Source organism: Oryctolagus cuniculus, chromosome 15 (genome assembly GCF_964237555.1).
Source record: "Oryctolagus cuniculus chromosome 15, mOryCun1.1, whole genome shotgun sequence".
Lineage (NCBI taxonomy): Eukaryota > Metazoa > Chordata > Mammalia > Lagomorpha > Leporidae > Oryctolagus > Oryctolagus cuniculus.
In genome coordinates, this window is record NC_091446.1 from 13,474,375 (window position 1) to 13,491,553 (window position 17,179).

General features: G+C 52.9%; 2 protein-coding genes across 12 annotated transcripts in view; one reads left to right on the forward strand and one right to left on the reverse strand.

The window, feature by feature from the left end:
• SHTN1 (shootin 1) overlaps positions 1-6,799 on the forward strand; it is a 162,145-nt gene extending 155,346 nt beyond the window's left edge. For 7 of the 9 annotated variants that reach the window (XM_051824206.2, XM_017348610.3, XM_070057162.1 and 4 more), the window contains one exon: positions 5,106-6,799. In XM_051824206.2, the coding sequence (XP_051680166.1) occupies positions 5,106-5,325 (220 nt within the window). In that variant the 3' untranslated portion in view covers positions 5,326-6,799. Of the gene's footprint in view, positions 1-273; positions 2,920-5,105 lie in introns of all 9 variants that reach the window. The other 2 variants (XR_007911130.2, XR_011382204.1) reach the window with 1 other exon arrangement.
• Positions 6,800-10,335: 3,536 nt separating this feature from the next.
• ENO4 (enolase 4) overlaps positions 10,336-17,179 on the reverse strand; it is a 29,854-nt gene continuing 23,010 nt past the window's right edge. For all 3 annotated transcript variants that reach the window (XM_070057161.1, XM_070057158.1, XM_070057160.1), the window contains 4 exons: positions 15,924-16,119; positions 12,665-12,732; positions 12,058-12,175; positions 10,336-10,615 (listed from right to left, as the gene is read on the reverse strand). In XM_070057161.1, coding sequence (XP_069913262.1) covers positions 10,488-10,615; positions 12,058-12,175; positions 12,665-12,732; positions 15,924-16,119 — 510 coding nt within the window. In that variant the 3' untranslated portion in view covers positions 10,336-10,487. The remainder of the gene's footprint in view (positions 10,616-12,057; positions 12,176-12,664; positions 12,733-15,923; positions 16,120-17,179) is intronic.

The window sequence follows — 17,179 nt, forward strand, 5'->3', positions numbered from 1 at the left end:
CATGGTGTTTGGTGAGCTCAGGTCAGCCGTGGTTCCGGCGTTGTCCGTGGCGGTGGTAGTGCTGGGGAGAACGGCCCAGCTTCCTGGGCCCCCTGTACGTGTGCAGGGTCTGGCTTCACCGTGTGTGCCCGAGCCGCAGTTTCCCAACTGAAGGAAACGTGGCAGAGCGTGGACGGGGAGCGGCCCTTGTCACCTAGCTTGCCAGGCAGGGTGGTTTTGTTGCTAAGCCACGTGGTTTTTTATAATTAGAGATGAAATCTGTTTTTCTCTCAGGACCAAGTGGACAAACTCGTACAATCCTTTGAGCTACGGCGCAGTTTTCAACAAAAAGACAGAGCCAAGAGAGCGATTTGGCTCTGCCTGCCTTTGCCGTGTCATTACTTGATTAGAATCGGCGGTCACAGAGAAGGGTGCACCTTAGGCCTGCAACTTTCTTCTGTGAAGTTTGGGGGAGGTGTGTTTTTTAAAAAAAAAAGTTCCTGAAAAACAGGGCTTCCCAAAGAAACAAGAAAAACCGGCTCGGCTGTGGGCTGTGATGCTGCCGGCAAACAAAGTGGGACATCTCAGTTTTCCACCGGCAGACAGACAGGAGAGCCGACTTCCTCTTCTGGACTTTTCCCAGGAAACGACTTTCTAAAGGCAGATTTAAATCTTTCCGTTTTCTGTCCTTGAAGGTGGTAAATATGATTGCGGTTTTATCCACTTCTGTTGTAAATGAAACAGAGTTCAGACCGCACAGCCCGGCTGTGCGTCACTTGTTGGACGGCTGCCACAGACTAATGCGGACGCCCCACTGGGAGACCAGAGAAGAGCTATACTTTGATTCCCCAGATTGTGTTAAATAGTCCAGCTGTTGGATTTGAAAGATGGTTACCTCAGAAGCGAAAGAGAAATGAACTTGGCATTTATGCTTCAAACCGTTTTTCTACTGTTTGGCAATCAGCTTTTCAGAAGCAGCGTTTTATAAAATAACTCTTAGCGCTTAAAAGTTTCATTCACTGTAATGTTCAAAATGTCCCACCTTTATATTATCAGTAAAATTAAGCTTGAGTGATATGCAGAATTTGCATGAAATAAGCATTTCCCCCTTCATTTCATGAGCTTTGATTGTATTCAATTGAGCTCAGAACCATGTCGATTAGGGCTCTCTTGGGCATTAGTTAATTTGAATTGCAGCCGAAACGTTAGCTAGAATGTTGTTGAATATAATTGGGACGTGGAAAGTTGATTTTGAAAGGAATTTCATTGAATGCAAACAATGATTTGCTTTTTAAAAAATTAGAATGCTACGCTTTCATCTCTCGCAACGCCGTCTGAGAAACCACTGGGTCTCTTTATGAAGTTCAGCTTTGGCACAGCCATTTGCAATTGTTCTGATTCTGCCGGTACCAGTACAGTCTGGAGTCAGGACTGGCCTTCCACCCGCAAGCAGCCCCAGCTGCCCAGGTGCCACGTCCTGGCTCTCCTGCAGTTGGCGAACAGTAGGTGCCGCCTTCACAGGGCACCCACGGCGAGCTTCGGCATCAGGCTGCATAGAGCGGTGTGCATCGATATATTGCCTCCTGGCTTCCATGTTTGCCTTCCTGTTTTTGTCTGTGTCCTGAAATTGCCTTTGAGCGTGTGGTCTAAAATGACCCATGAAAAATTTCTGTTTGAATGGGTCAGAAATAACTGCCAGTCTGTTGTAGCAAGAAAAATATGCCGGACAGGAAGCCGCGCTTCCACCGTTGGAGCCCCCCACCCCCTGCTCAGCAAGCCGGGTGCTGGTGGACAGATGCTCCCGCTTCACTCTCCCTGGGGTCTTCACGTGAAGCCGGGCTCCCTCGCGGCCTGCACATCCCGTGGTTTCGGCCTCGGCTGGTGTCACCTAGAAGACTTCTGCCCTCAGTTGCAGGCTTCACAGCACACAGCAGAAGGGCCACTGCTTTTCAGCAGGACCCACTCTGAATTCCTTACGTGTGGTCCCCGTCCCTAGATGCTGCAGAAGAGCAGAAACGGGGACGGGAAGGCAGGTGTGACCCAGCTCCTCGTGGGTTTGTGGCATTAGAGCTTCTGGGGTTTGCACCTTGAAGAAAAGCTCTCAGGAATGCCTCCGTGGCCGCTGAGAACGAGAGCCTGGTTCCTAGCACGTCAGGAAGGGAGCTGTCTGGCTGTCCCTGAGGGCTGGGGGTGGAGATAGATAGAATGAGGCCTCGGAGGAAGCGTTCTCATTCCAGGAGAGCCCTGGGCAGCCCCCTGTTGGAACCAGGAATGGGCCTGCTCACGTCAAAGCCGGAGGATGGTCTGAAGGAGGGGGCTTCACAGATCTGCAACACAGGAGTGGAAAGGGATTCAGAAGACAGACGTCGGTCCGCACTCCCACACAGCCCAGGTCGGCGGTATCTTGTTCGAGGAGCTGCCTCTGGGAAGTGGTGCTGTGGGAGAGGCAGGAGTGCCTGAGCCGGGCTCTGGCTCTGCCCGTGCCACGCAGGCGCTGCGTTGTAGGCCAGGCTCGTCCCCTCGGCCCGCCTCGCCGTCCTCATCCGTCCGAGGACAGGTCAGACTCGGATTGTCTCCATCCCTTTCTGCCTCGCCCCACTGGGATTCCAAGGCGACGGTCGTTATCCGAGAGAAACCAGTGACTGCCTCCGTGCCTAGAAGTAGACAACTTGCTGCTGCCCCTGGTTCAGTGAAAATCCAGAGGCCGGCCAGCGGCGTAAGAGCAGACGCAACCGCAGCTGAAAATTGAGGACGCACCAGGAGTACTTTGAAGACAGAGCTGGCCCCCTGAGGTCTCCGGGTTTCCAGCGGAGCCCCGAGAGCACTTCCTGGAGGGCGCTGGTCCCCAGCTGACGAAGACGCTTTTGCTAGGATGTGTTCAGCAGCCCTCCACCTGTGGGCACCCAGGAGACGCCCTGGTGATTCTCCAGGGTGACCGAGGTTGGTATGCGCTGGAGTTGCATGCGTCAAGCACACTGGCTGTCACCAGCTGTCACTGGCTGTCACTGGCTGCCACCGGCTGTCACTGGCTTCTGGAGCCACAGGTGTCTTGACCCGCAAACGTGGCCCTGGTAGCTTTGTTTCCTAGGCTCCCCTTACCCTTTTGTTTGCAGTTTAGGGTTGGCCCCAGGAGAAGTCTGTGAGCTGGAGAAGGCAGACTAAGGTAACAGTCTTTTGAAAAAGATTTGATTTATTTTCGTTTTGAGCCCTCCGAGGGCCGCTGCAGAGCAGGCTCCGGTTCAGCCTTGCGCACTGTCAGCGAGGCATGGACTCAGGCGGGCAGGACAGCCGTGCAAGTGGCTGCCCACATTCCTCCAGCAGTTTCTCCCAGCTCCTCCTGCGGCTTCTGCAGGCCCTGGGCCAGGGGCATGGACAGCTCCGTGGGAGGGGCGCCGGCCTCCCTGGCACATGGTCGGCAGCCTCGGGGTTGGCGCTTGGGGACGGATGCAGCTCTCATTTGTCCCCGGCTTCTGCTGCTCTAGAGCCGCCTTTGCCTGCAGCTGGCAGGACGGCCGAGCTCAGGCCCAGCCGACAGCCGGACTGGCGCTCTCCAGCGCCTAAGGGTCACGCTCACTTCCTGGGACAACTTTCTCTCATGCAGTGGTTCTGCTTCTCTGATCATGGGCTTCTAGATGTAGCCTGGCTCAGAGAAAGTCCAACTGGGGACCTCTGGGGCGCCGCCCCCTCTCCTGGTTCCCAGAGCACAGCAGCACATGTCTTGAGAAATGGCTCCTTGGCCAGGGTGGCTGGGCAGCGTCGGGGTGGCTTCTGACGATGAGGACATTGCCAAGTAGAGGCGGAAATAAAAGGACTCTGTCCTCAGCACAGGGCAGCCCTGCGGTCCCCAGGGAAGACCTAGCTTTGTAATCAGCCGCTTAGGCTGCCGAGCAGGTCACATGGTTCTGTGACCGGACAGCCAGAGGGAGCCCTTGCACGTGGACAGACCTTGTGCTGGTCAGAAAGGGAGGAGGCTGAGGTCGCTGGGGCCAGGGTGTTTGTACCTGGGGGCCCATTTCTCCCTGCAGTTGAGCTGCTGTTTTTGTTGTAAATAAGAGATCTCCCCACCTGCTTACCCCAGAGCCTCGCTTGCTCCCACTCGGTCTGAGCCTTCCGCAGCATGTCCGTGTTCACGCATTCGGGTCCTCAAACAGGTCTGCGCTGGGTGCTGGGACAGAGTTGCAAACAGAGCCAGATAGGCCCTGCGTCATGAGCGCCTGCACAGCGCCGGCCCATGCTAAGTCCAGCGAGGGAGAGGTGTCGTTTGGTAAGAGACCCCAGTGGCTCCCGCCTGCCCGGGGTGCCTGCTGGTGTTCCCTGAGGCAAGCAGAGCAGTCTGGCGAGCCCAGGCCCTTGGGGTGGTGGCACCCAGTCATTTCCGGAGCCACCACCCCGACTGCCTGACGTGTGGCAGGAGAAAGTGCCAGGCGCGCTCCGTGCCCTTGGAGAAGTGGCTGCCCGTTCAGCGTGAGACGCAGTCACTTCTTGCACGAGAAGAGACAGATGCGGGGAGGCTTCTGTGGGAGAAAACCAGCCTCTGAGACGCGGGAGTTTCCCAGGCAACCCAGCATCCTCTGCAGACGAGGCACGTGGTCGGCAGCGCCCCAGCTTGCCCTCTAGATGCTCCCACTCACCCGGTCAGCCCAGGCCTCTCCCAAGGCGGTGGTGGCTGCGGCTGGCCCACCTCTCCTGCCCGGCCATCCTCCCCCGGTCTCAGAGCTCATCTGCAAGCAGCTGCACCCAGGGGCTTTGGAGAGAAGGGGGCTGCTGGCTCCTGGGGCCAAGTGAAGGGGCTGGGTGCAGGGCCGGGCAGGCAGAGGGCAGGAACTGCGACAAATCCTTCAGTTTTGCACCTGCAGAGAAAAGCCTGCAAGCAAGCAGGTAGGTGGACTTGGCTCTCCCACTCCCTTAGTTAATCGCTCTTTTCCGCCTTCCTTCTGGCCCTGTGCTTCTAACATGTACTCTGATGGCTTGTTATTATTATTTAATGGCTGGCATCTCGGACTACTATGTGCATGTTGATTAGACTTAGAACACGGGGGTTGGTCTCAATCCAGGAATATGAAAGACCCCCCCCCCTTTTTTTTTCTCTCTTGTTTTTCATTTCTCTGTGTCACTTCATCCCGCAGGCCTCCCAGTAGCCCTGGATACAGAGGATGCACTGGCGGTGAAAACGGAGCTGAGCCAGTTGTAGTTTTAGATCCCGTTTCCACCCATGAACCCCAAACCAAAGACCAGGTCGCTGAACAAGAGCCAACTCAACACCAGGAGGATGGAGGCGAAGTTATGGCGGAATACAAAGAAGACAGCGTTGAAAAACCGGGAGAGCGCGACAGCTCCAGCTGCTGACGCGTCGCCCGGGAGGCGGCCGTGTTGGGAGGTCCTTTCTCTAAGCACACGATGCGATGTGGCGCGTGGACAAGGGCCGCAGACGCTGCTCTGGTCCCCGTGCAACCAGTACACGTTCTTGTCTGGTGTCCCTTTTGTAAGTAGCAACTATAAACACGATAAGTAAGCTGTTTAGCAAGATGCAGATTCTACATTGTTTTTGATTTTTGCAATTCATAGAGATAAGGTTTATTTTTTTTCTTAGCTACTGTATTAAGTATGACTTCTTTAGAAGGTTCCAGACAATTCAGATGTTGCCCTTTTAGGAAGCGTGCATACCACTCCCCAGGTGCGATGCTCAGAGTTCCAGGTGCGTGCAGGAAACTGGAGAAGCAGAACAGTTTAGAAGTTTTAGGAAGCCTGCGGGGCACCTGATCCCCTCTTGCGGCAGGAGCCGTGGCAGCGTGGGAATTGTCGGGTCCTCGGCACACGAGTTATTTTCTAGGGTAGTCTGAGAAAATAACCCGGGAGCTGGCAGCAAACTAGCAGCTGCACAGTTCACGTTCCTTACGCAGGTTGTTAACCTTTGAGAAACACATGCTGCCGATGGCGCCCCCGCCTCCCAGGGGCTTCTTCAGTGGGACTGCCCTGCTGGCCTGAATCCAGGATCCCGGTGGAAGTGCACACCCTGAGTTGCAGTCGCATTTTGCACATTCTGTGCTCTAACTATGTTTTCCCGTATACGGTGTGGCTACCCCAGTTCTGACGTGAGTGAAGGCAAGTGACAGGCACACATTTCCTTGCTTCGCTGCTGATCAACATTGCACAGGGGTTTGTTTTGTGTTGGTTTTTTTTTTTTTTTTTTTTTGGAGAAATTAAGTGGTAGTTAGTCTCTAAAAACACAATGTTTCAGGCTGCCACGGTGAATAAATAGAAATGGAATCAGGGATTTTTTTAAAGAAAAAACTTATGCAGCTTTTCAAAGTTGATTGTTTCAAAATTGATGTTTATTTAAAATAAGTGGTAATGTACTTGAATGCACTTTTTTATGACAATGATTCAGTCCTGGTAATTTTACTATTAAAGGAAGTAAAAGGTTTAGTTTTGTTAGCATGACTCAGCATGTAGCTGTCAGGTGTTTCGCACCTAAGGGTAAAAGAAAGCGACAGTAGCTGTAGTTGTATTGTGTTGTATTTTTGCACGTGCGCTAAGCATAGGCTTGCAGAGGTGGGCGGGCGAGTGAATGTACCTCCCGACTTGGAGATAGCGTCTTTCTGTGGGTTCGTTTTGCTTGACTATTTCCACGTCGTTCTGTAACAATTCTGCAGTTACTTACCCGTCTGCTCACGGGGAATCCAAATGTCACGTTTCTCCCTAACCGAACAACACTGCCGTACGGGGCGCTCACCACAGGCCTCCGGCGCATTCTGTTAGGCTGTGCTTTGGACTCTCCTCCCCACAACTTATTAAAAAAGCACCGACGGTTTCTCATTAAGGTTCACGTGTGGTCATTGACATTTGGGGTCTCGTTCCCCACGCCCAGCCTCCTCTAATAGGAAAACTGTCTAAGAAGCGCTAAGTCGGGTCATTTTTACTAACTCACAGAGCGGTGTGCTCGGAGGAGTTTTGTTCCCCGTTCCCTTCTGCTGCCCTGCTACCTGTGTCTATCGCCAGTCTGCTGCTGTGCATCTCACACACTCTTGGGAATTGAAACACACACACACACACACACACACACACACACCCAGCCTTTCCATATCTCGTCACACTCCTCAACAAAACGATGTGGCTGTGTGTGGCCCTCATTTCAGCCATTTGTTGAGAGGTGTCAGCTGGCCCAGGCCACAGGTAGCAACAGGTATTTAAAAAGCCTTTCTATCACCCGTGCTTTCCTTTTACTATGACCACAACGCAAATTTTTTTAAAGATTTATTTATTTATTTGAGAGGCAGAGTTACAGAGAGGGAGAGACAGAGAGAGAGATCTTTCCTCTGCTGGTTCACTCCCCAAATGGCTGCAATGGCTGAAGCTGGGCCGATCCAGAGATAGGTGCCAGGAGGTTTTTCCAGGTCTCTCGCACGGGTACAGGGACCCAAGCACTTGGGCCATTTCTACTGCTTTCCCAGGCCATAAGCAGAGAGCTGGATTCGAAGAGGGGCGGCCGAGACACGAATTGGCACCCATATCGGATGCCAGCACTGCAGGGAGAGACTTAACCTACTAAGCCACAGCTTAGCCGGCCCCCACAAAGCAATTTAAATTAACCTGATGAGAAAGTACTGGGGCAGGGCATTTGCTCACCTTCGCCCGCCTCTGTGTCTACTCCTCAGCCCAGTTTTGAGCAGGTTTGGCCCTGCTGGGGTGACATGGTCAGCAAAAACAGCAGGCCCCAGATTGGGAGACGTGGGAAGCCCAGGGCCTAAATCTTCAGGGTGTGTCCCTGGCTGCTTGCACCAAACACGTTATGTGCCCCCCTGTATGCGCTCGGAAAGTTGTAAGGCACTGCATCCTCTGTGTTTCCTCCAAAGGGTTATTCTTTTGTTTTTATTTTCTTCTGTTTTGGAAAGATAAATTGGGTCTCTGCTGCTCCAGTTTTCCTGACTACTGCCAATGCCTTTTTAGTGAGGCACAGCAGTAGAGGTTCCCCGTGCTAGGAATTTCCTTACAGTTCTTGCACCCTTTGGTGTCTGAGCTCGTCTCAGACGAACGTGTGAGCCACGGCCATCCTGCTGGGGGTGGTCCCGTGAACGTTCTCCCCGGCTGCAGTCCCAGGCTGTCCGCACCCAGCCTCCTTGGGCCTGAGTCAGACGGCTGCGTGTTTTGGCTCCGACGGCTCCCCCTACCCATAATTCCTCCTGCCTTCCTTCTTGGGTAACCTAAGCATTGCTGGCAGTGGAATGGCACAGGTAAAAGTCATCGTTCATTATCTCTGCAGACCACTGTCAGGTTGTATGTCAGGTAAGTGATAGAGTCTGGAGTTCTTCTAAACGCATGCTCCACCTGTCCAGTCACCTCTCGGGAACAGCGTAGCTTCTGGGCCACTGCGCCGGGAGCGTATGGCCATCTGCCCTCATCGCTGACCTGCAAAGGGTCAGCAAGCAGTCCTCACAGAAAGATTACAGTAGCTCCCAGTTTGTTTAAAGATTTACTTGAAAGACAAAATTACGGGGGAGGGGTGGGGGAAGGTCTTTCATCTGCTGGTTCACTCCTCAAGTGGCTGCAACAGCCAAGGCTGGGCCAGGCTGAAGCCAGGAGCTTCTTCCAGGTCTCCCACGTGGGTGCAGGGGCCCAAGCACTTAGGCCATCTCCTGCTGCTTTCCCAAGCATATTAGCAGGGAGCTGGATCAGAAGTGGAGCAGCCAGGACTAGAACAGGTGCCCATATGGGATGCTGGTGCCCATTTGGGATGCTGGCACTGCAGGCAACAGCTTTACCCACTATGCCACAGTGCCAGACCCAGCTTCCAGTTTTAATAGGAGATACAACTAGGTTCTTTCACCTTTTTTATGGGTCATATATATTTTTATATAAATGTTTTCTATATTCTGCAACAGAGAGCAAAAGAGATAGTGTTAGATAGTGAGAGAGAGAGAGAAAGATTTTCCTTTCGTTGGTTCACTCACCAAATGGCTGCTACGGCCGGTGCACTGTGCCAATCCAAAGCCAGGAGCCAGGTGCTTCCTCCTGGTCTCCCATGCGGGTGCAGGGCCCAAGCACTTGGGCCATCCTCCACTGCCCTCCCGAGCCACAGCAGAGAACTGCCTGGAAGAGGAGCAACCGGGACTAGAACCCGGTGCCCATATGGGATGCCGGTGCCACAGGCAGAGGATTAACCAAGTGAGCCACAATGCTGGCTTCTTAAGAAATTTAAATTAAAATTCCGCCTGTGCATTGATGAGCCCAGTCTTGAGGTTAAGGTGAACAGACTGTACTGCATGTTGAAATGAAATTGCTGACCTGGTCAAGGCAATAAATCACCTCTTTGATTAGTTTAATTTAGCTATTTTGTTATTGGTTGACCTTTCACTGTGGCTTCATTAATTATAATTTATGTCACAGTTCCAGGGCACACTCTAATTATTTGTGTGTGTGCACGAACATTGGCAAAGACTATGTGAACACCCGTTCTTACCCGCCTTTAAAATGAGTTTTTCTTCCTGTTTCCCAGCCCGTTGCTAAGCATCAGCAGAGGCAGTGGCTGCCCCGAGCCGTCACAGTGCGCCCCACTTAGTCACCACCAACCAGTTCTCCTGCCTGGCGCTCTGAGAGTCTGCCTCTGAGCTGATTCAAGTCACAGCTGTGGCAGGAAGGGCGTGGCTCTGCCAGGAGGACACTAAGCCCACTTGTTAATGTGATATCAGGAGTGTGCACTTAGCCAGCTCTCCTGCCATCGCGAACCGTAGCCCTAGGAGCGGAGCACCTGCGGCGTGCAAAGCAGGTGGTCTGTTTTGTCTGCAGGTGTAGGTCTGAGGACCCTTGTTTCTCGTGCTCCTCTGCTGTCACCCAGCAGCAGCTTAACAGAGAGGCTTCAGTCCACACAAATGTCACATCACTTTTTTAAAAAAATCATTGGCTGATCGCTTTTTAAATGTAGCATAACTAACTGGGCATCTATAATCTTGAGAATATTCATTCATTTAGACCCATTCTTGTCCCAAGAAGGAGCTAAGAAGACTCAGAGATAAAGAAAAAAATAGTAGAAGAAAAAGGAAAATTTAAAAGGCAGACGGCATCAGGGAAGAGGGAAGGCCGGTGAGCGGGTGAGATGCAGCCGAGTGCCTCCTACCTGGGGGGTGAGATTCCGGCCGGAGCTGGCACAGAGGGTGCCCAGGCTCAGCAGCTGTTCTGGTTTGGGAGATGTTGTGGGCAGTAGAGATCGAGGTGTTCCACTGAGCGTGGAGTCAGCTGCAGAAATACTGGCTTCTTCCACGAGGTTGCAACCTGAGGCGTGGACAGCAGAGCCAGCGCACAGCGAAATCCCCGTGGAAATGTGCGCGCGGTGCCCGTGAAACACGCCTCACAGACACCATCTCAGGCAAAAACGTGAAGCATGTATTTGACCAAACGGTGACAGAGAATAAAAACGGCAGACGAGCTCCCGAGGTTGAGGAGCCCAGGAGCTGTGCGTCAGGCCCCCAGGCTGCCGGTGTTCCCGGCGCGGCTGTGACTGTGGCCGGAGACACTCACGGCTCCTCCACAACCTCCGTGGGGAAGATGGGCTCCACGGGCTCAAGCAGTTCGCCAGCGGCAGCCTCCAGTGCCTTCTCAGCTTCTTCATTCACGTAAAAAAACACGTGCTCTTCATTGGGCCCTGTTTCAAGGGGGTACAGGACAAGAGTAAAGTTGACTGCCAATGTGCTGCGGGATTTTGTTGTTAGTTATGGGGTCTAAAGGAGATCACCTTCAGAACCCTCGGAAACTGGGCCTGTCTCTGTCCATCCACCGTGCACTACAGTTACTCTGCACTGTACCCACACACAAGCTTCTAGAACATTCGCTGTACAGTGGACTTTGGGCAGAAGCTTTGAACAGAATAAAGGTAAGAGACAGGAGGTGAACCAGAGCAAATGCCAGAAAACACACCAACCGCTGCCAACCGTGAACTCAGGTCGGTGATGGCGGACTTTGGCCACCCCGGTCAGGTCTTTGTAAGGAATGGTGGTTCTTTCAACAGCTGAGCTTTTGCCAAGGTTGCCTGCTCCAAATGGGAGCAAGATTTCTCACCTCAAGTTTTTGATCTCAACGTTTATTGACCACTGCCAGAGTAAGAGAAGTTCTCTCTAATCCGTACGTCCCTTCCAGAATAATTAGGGCTGCATTAGCACCCCGGAGGGGCTGGCCCTCTGGCCACTGGTGTCACTTTGATGCCTGAAGCACCTGTTTCCTTTAGGAAGAGTTGCTGGGACTGTGAGAGGCCATGGAAGCAAACTAAAGCACGGTCCAGGTGTGGCCCAGAGGAGATGAACTCAGACGATGCACGGAACGGCATCTTTCCCTGCCTGAAAAGTCCCTAACACACTGAGTGACCCTAGCCTGTGTCCTCACACAACTCAATTAGTCTCCCAGTGTTGTCTCTGTGTGCGGTGAATCCTAGCAGGAGGACCAAGATCCCTTTGTGCGCTAAACTTGACAAGTTTAAAATCATCCTGTCTGTCGGCCTCCAAGTGTCCGCATGTTGGGGTCTCCTTTTGGCTACCACCAGCAGCAATAGGGAAAACATAAGTGCATATTTGGGGTACCTCCCTGCAGGCAGGCAGTGCCCAAGGAGCTTCTGTCCATGCAAATTTGCGAAGGGTTCATTTCATAAATGACTGGTTCATGTCTCTCAGTCTTTGCCAGGTACAACCTTAACATTAACGTGCTGGCTGCTTGTTTTAAGTCAAAGGAGTTGTTTGCAAGACCCATTGGGCAAAACATCTGCCTTTAACTTCCCGGCCTGTGCGGAGAAACCTTAAGTATGATTTGGGCCATAACAAAAGGTAGAGGCTTGGAGATTCCAATCAATTAATTCTATTGAGAAGCATCAGGCAGTCTAAGCACGGAGAAGGGAGAGAGTTTTAAACATTCAGGTAAATAGATAATCCATTAGGACGACAATGCCCGTGGTGGGGGGCGCCAGCCTAGTTTTGTCAGCACTTATTTATGGTCTTTGGGTTCCCCTGCCCTCCTGCAGAGGGGCTTCTATTCCCCTTCTCCCAATCTTTGTTCTCTGATTCAAGGCAGAGGGAAAACAAAGCAGGAAACGGTGCATACCCAGTGTTCCATTCTGGACGAGCTCTTCCTCTATAGTCAGCAGGCGGTTGTACTTCATCACCCACTCGCCACGAGAAGGACCCCCCAACTTGATAAAGCGGACGCTGAGCCCCACAGCCTGACGGGGGGAGAAACAGCTCTTTAAAAGGGGGTAGCCACGTTCAGCTAAACCACGAGCGATTCTTGGAGAAGGGAAGCTGTCTGGGTGCACTGCTGGGGTTTTGTGCCTTTCCCGGGGCAGAGGGCCTGCTTCGGAGCTGGGAGTGTGGGAAGGCAGGCAGGTGGCGCGGCTGCCCGCCCCTCGGACGCGGCGCTGGCTTCTCTCACTAGCGTCTGCCTTCCCCACTGCATTCTCGGGAGGAAGATTGCCCGCGCACACCCCAGTCATTTACGCGTGCTCATCATTTTCCCTGGGCTTCAATTTCCCCTCTTTTTAAAAGTTCAAAGATTAGCTCCTTGCAGAAGGTAGCTGTCTGGGAGGAAGCAAGTCTATTTCATGAAAGGTTACATGACTTTCTCCACCGAAGACTGCATTTCTCTGAAATAGCAGCTTGTGCTAAAAGCCGTGTTCTGGCAGTTCTGCAATTGGCCGGCATTCAGCACTTACCAAGTCGACAAGGCTGTCATCAGTCGCTTCTCCATCCGGACTGCCCAGGACGGTGATGTGCTTCTTGCCTACAAGAGCAATTCCTGTCACTTTGATACCGTGCGGGAATGATTAGCATATACGCGTGAGCCTCTGGGGCCAACACTGGCAACCGAGCAGACGCAAAGCTTTCCCGTGAGGCGTCAGACACCTGTGGGGCTGCCTGAGCATTCTGACCCCGAAGCATCTGCATTTTCCTTGCCCTGGTCTTAGCTCCTCACTCCTCTTTGCGGTAACCTAGGTGCTGTGCTGGGTGAAGACCGTGTCCCATCGCACTTCAGCTATGGTGCGTGGGGTACATATCACACTTAGGACCACTGCGAGGAGGGAAACACGCTCCAAGGACACTGACGCACTGCCAAGAGCACGGCCGTGAAGGCCTGGCGTGGTTTTATGGCCCTGCACTGTAGGACGCCACGCAGCTTTGCAGCGGTGAGATGTGCTAAATTCCCAGGCAGCGGATGCAGCGCCCACAGGCCTGCGTGCTGATGGCTGTCTCACTGCACCCCGTGTTTTACTCACAGGCGTGTCATCCTCAGCGTTTATTAGAGGAGCAGGGTGGTCGTGTGCAGTGGTCATTTCCCGCTCCTAGCGAGGCACAGCAGCTGTTTTACAGGCAGGAGCTGCAGCAGCCGCGAAGGGGGCGGACAGGGCGAGGGCTCCCCCCTATCCCCACCCCACCCCTGGGCCAGCCCTGCAGGGTGGGGTGGCGAGGGAGGTTGCCATTCCAGTCTCTGGCCCCCGACTGTCAGCCTGGCTGTGGGTCCCACCCCAGGTCTGAGACTGGCCTTCTGCCTAGGTCCTGAGACCGCCTCCGGGTATTTATGCTCCAGGCCCAGCACGGAAGTGCACCAGACGCCCATGATCTCACAAGGAGTTTGCAGTCTGCTGGGGGCACCGCCCAGGAAAGAACTGTCCAAATCACTGGTCAGGACCACGAGGAGGAAATGAGGGGCGCCAGGGGGCAGGCGAGGCAGGGTTGGGGGAGTCAGATGTGGCACGCATGCCTGATTGACAGCAACACCTTGGGGAGGAGAAGCTAGCAAAGCCTTCTAGGTGGAAGGTACAGCACCTTCCGAGACCGAGGCAGTAAGGAGTGAAACCGGAAGAATTCACCAGAGAGCTGGTGCAGCGCGGGCCGCTGGGATCCCTGTGGTGGAGTGGGGCAAGCACCTAGTCCGTCCTGGGTAAAATGCAGACGATGCTCACTTTGGAGTGAAGTGCAACGCTCCAGTGCCAGAGCTGCTGGTTCCAGGATTTGAGGCTGGCTTTTCAGTCCCCAGTCCCCAGTGCTGGGGTCCTGCTCCTGAACTCGAGCTTCCTGGCTAAGGCCTGCTTCCAGGTGCTTCCTGGTGCTACGCTGCCTTGCCAGCCTGCACCTTGCCAGCCTGCACACTGACGCATTTCTAAGATGCATTCCATGAGGCCGGGGCTGTGGTGTCGTGGGTAAAGCTGCAGTGCCGGCATCCCATATGGACACTGGTTTGAGTCCCGGCTGCTCCACTTCTGATCCAGCTCTCTGCTATGGCCTGGGAAAGCAGTAGAAGATGGCCCAAGTGCTTGGGTTCCTGCACCCACATGGGAGACCCAGATGAAACTCCTGGCTTCAGATCAGCCCAGCTGCAGCCATTGCAGCCATCTGAGCAGTAAACCAGCAGATGGAAGATCTCTCTCTGCCTCTGCCTCTAACTCTGTATTTCAAATAAAACTTAAAAAAAAAAAAAAAGACACAGTCTGCTAGTAGTGAACCTACCCCTGCCTTGGGTGTCTATGCTGATCATGGGATCTTGTTGGCCCTGTTTGTTTTATTTTTAATTTATTTGAGAGGGAGGGAGAGAGAGGGAACACCTTACTCCTCTCCCCTATCAAGTTTGTAATGACCTGAGCTGGGCCAGGTCAAAGCCAAGAGTCAGGAACTCAATTCAGGTCTGCCCACGTGGGTAACAGGAGCCGGAAGTCGCCGCTGCTCCTCAGGGTCTGCATTAGCTGGGAGCTGAGTCAGGAGCTGCAACCAGGGATAAAATCCAGGCACTAGGATGTGGGATGGAACATTTTCTCCTCTCTCGGTCAAACATCCGCCCTGTGACCTGTCTTCCTAACTGCTGAGCAGACCGGCTCCCTACAGCAGGTGATCCAGTTCCAAATTCTGATCCCTCCTAGACTTGCCCAAGTCTGTGAAAATTAAAACGGCCCACTGGAGTCTGGCTGTGTCGCAGCTAGCTAAGTGTTCAATCCAGCAGACTGTACTGAGGCTGTGCCTATGTGGAAGCAAGCTGGGGTCCGCGTTCTGGAGATGCATGGAAGACAAATCCGGAGCTTGCGGTGGTAACAGCACAGGAGGGAATTCACCAAGCCTGAACGATGGGATGCAGGCTAAATGCTGATGTGCTCGATGCCCCGCCCTGGCGAGTGGTCAGCTCCTTCCTTCACCTGAGCACTGCACTGTGTCTGGAAACCTGGCTAGGGCAGGTGAGTACCCAGGTGTGCTTCAGTCCACAGCTCAGAGTCAGACACCTGTTCTTCAGCATTAAGGGTTGGCGTATCCCTCTCAGTTTCTCTAGCTTTAAAGTTTTTTTTTTTTAAAATATATAAGAGTTACAGAGAGAGGGAGAGGCAGAGAGAGAACTCTTGCAGCTTCTAGTTGACTCTCCAGATGGACGCAACAGCCAGATCTGGGCCACGCTGAAGCCAGGAGCTTCTTTTGGGTCTCCCTGCTTGCCCAGGTGCACTAGCAGGGAGCTGGATCGGAAGTGGAGCAGTCAGGATATGAATCTGTGCCCGTGTGGGATGCAGGTGTCGCAGGTGGTGGCTTTACCCGCTACACCACTACACCACAACGCCAGCTCTTAAATGTAAAGTTTCCCTGTAGCCCAAGTTGCAAGCCCACAGTAAATTCATAAATATGCTGAAGATTATGTTTTTTTCTGAGGAAATAAGACCGTAGTCCTTCTCAGAGCACTGGGAAGCTGACAGGGCAGTGGCCGTGGCCACACCTTTGTGGCTGCCCTGGGTGAAGGGCATGACCTCATGGACCAGGGTCGTTATGGAAACATGAATCAATAAACTGGCCTTTGTTTTCTGCACTAAACCTCTCACAAGCGTTGAACTGTCTTTTCTTCCAACATGTATTCCATGCTTCTGAAACAGTCAGCTGTGCCAGACTGTTGGCTGCTTGTAGAACCAAGTCGGGAGGGCCTTTCAGGTCTCTACTTTTACTCACTGTCAATCAGATTGGTTATCTCCACCAGGTCGGACATGGTAGTTTGATCTGTGTGTTTTATGATCCGCCCGTTGGATCTGGGGATGCTGATGTCTCCACACTCTAGAAGTTTGGAAATACTTTTGGATGCGGTTCCCGCGATGATGTAACATCTGGACCCAAGAGCATTGTAGATGCTGTCCCACTGTTCAGAGTCCTGGGAGAACATTCAAGAATTGATCATGACAGTCCTGAACAGCCACAAGAAGATCCTACAGCACATGGTCAAAGTCACACACTTTTCCTGATTTACACAAAACAGTTTCTTTTCCCTCTGCGCCTGAGTGGTTCCTGTGTCACAGCCCCGCAAACTTAACTTCTTGGAACAGAAACTCACACTGATGGACTTTGGGCTTAAAGATATTGTGAATGCGTTTCCCACACTGACCATGGAGTTTATCAAAGCCAGACTGTCCTGTCCACCATGTTACCATCATGCTGCTCGAGACCGGACGGTGTGGGACGATGTTCTGGCTTTTCGGATCAACGGAAAACTGAAGCAGAGCCCACAAAGGGTTCTAGGCCCCCTCTCTCAATAGCCTTGTTTTTATTGGTGAGACCACCACATGAAATGAAGCGCTTGTTTAACAAGTTGAATATGTGTGTGTGTGAGACTGTGGTTGTATCAGCACAGCCATCCCGGGTTTCAGCCTGTCCCGTTAGAACCGCTTCCTGTCATTGAACAAAGCTGTGGTCGGAGTATCGGGACCACCGTCAGGCAGTCCAGAACTGGGCTCAGGGGGGGTGTGGCCTCCACTGTGAAGGGCACGTGGGACTGAGAGGCCCCCGGGACTCCAGATACGACCCAGTGTTCACATCGTCCCCAGATCTAAATAGCTGCATTGTCTCAAAGGTGCCATACGATCAGGGTATCTATTGGCTCTCAAATTCATAAAGAATTTAAACTTAGGAGTCTGTTTAAAGTGTGTTAGGAGAACTGGTCTTTTTTATTTTTTTTAAGATTTATTTATTTATTTGAAAGGCAGAGTTAGAGAAAAATATAAAAGAGCTATCTTCCATCCATTGATTCACTGCTCAAATGGCTGAACAGCCAGGGCTGGGCCAGGCCGAAGCAGGAGTCCAGGTTTCCCTCTGGTCTCTGCAGTGAGTGCAGGAGGCCCAAGGACTGGGGCCGTCTTCGGCTGCTTCCCCTCCGTGCCTCAGCGGGGAGCTGGATCAGAAGTGGAGCCGAACCTGTGCCCATAAGGGATGCCGGT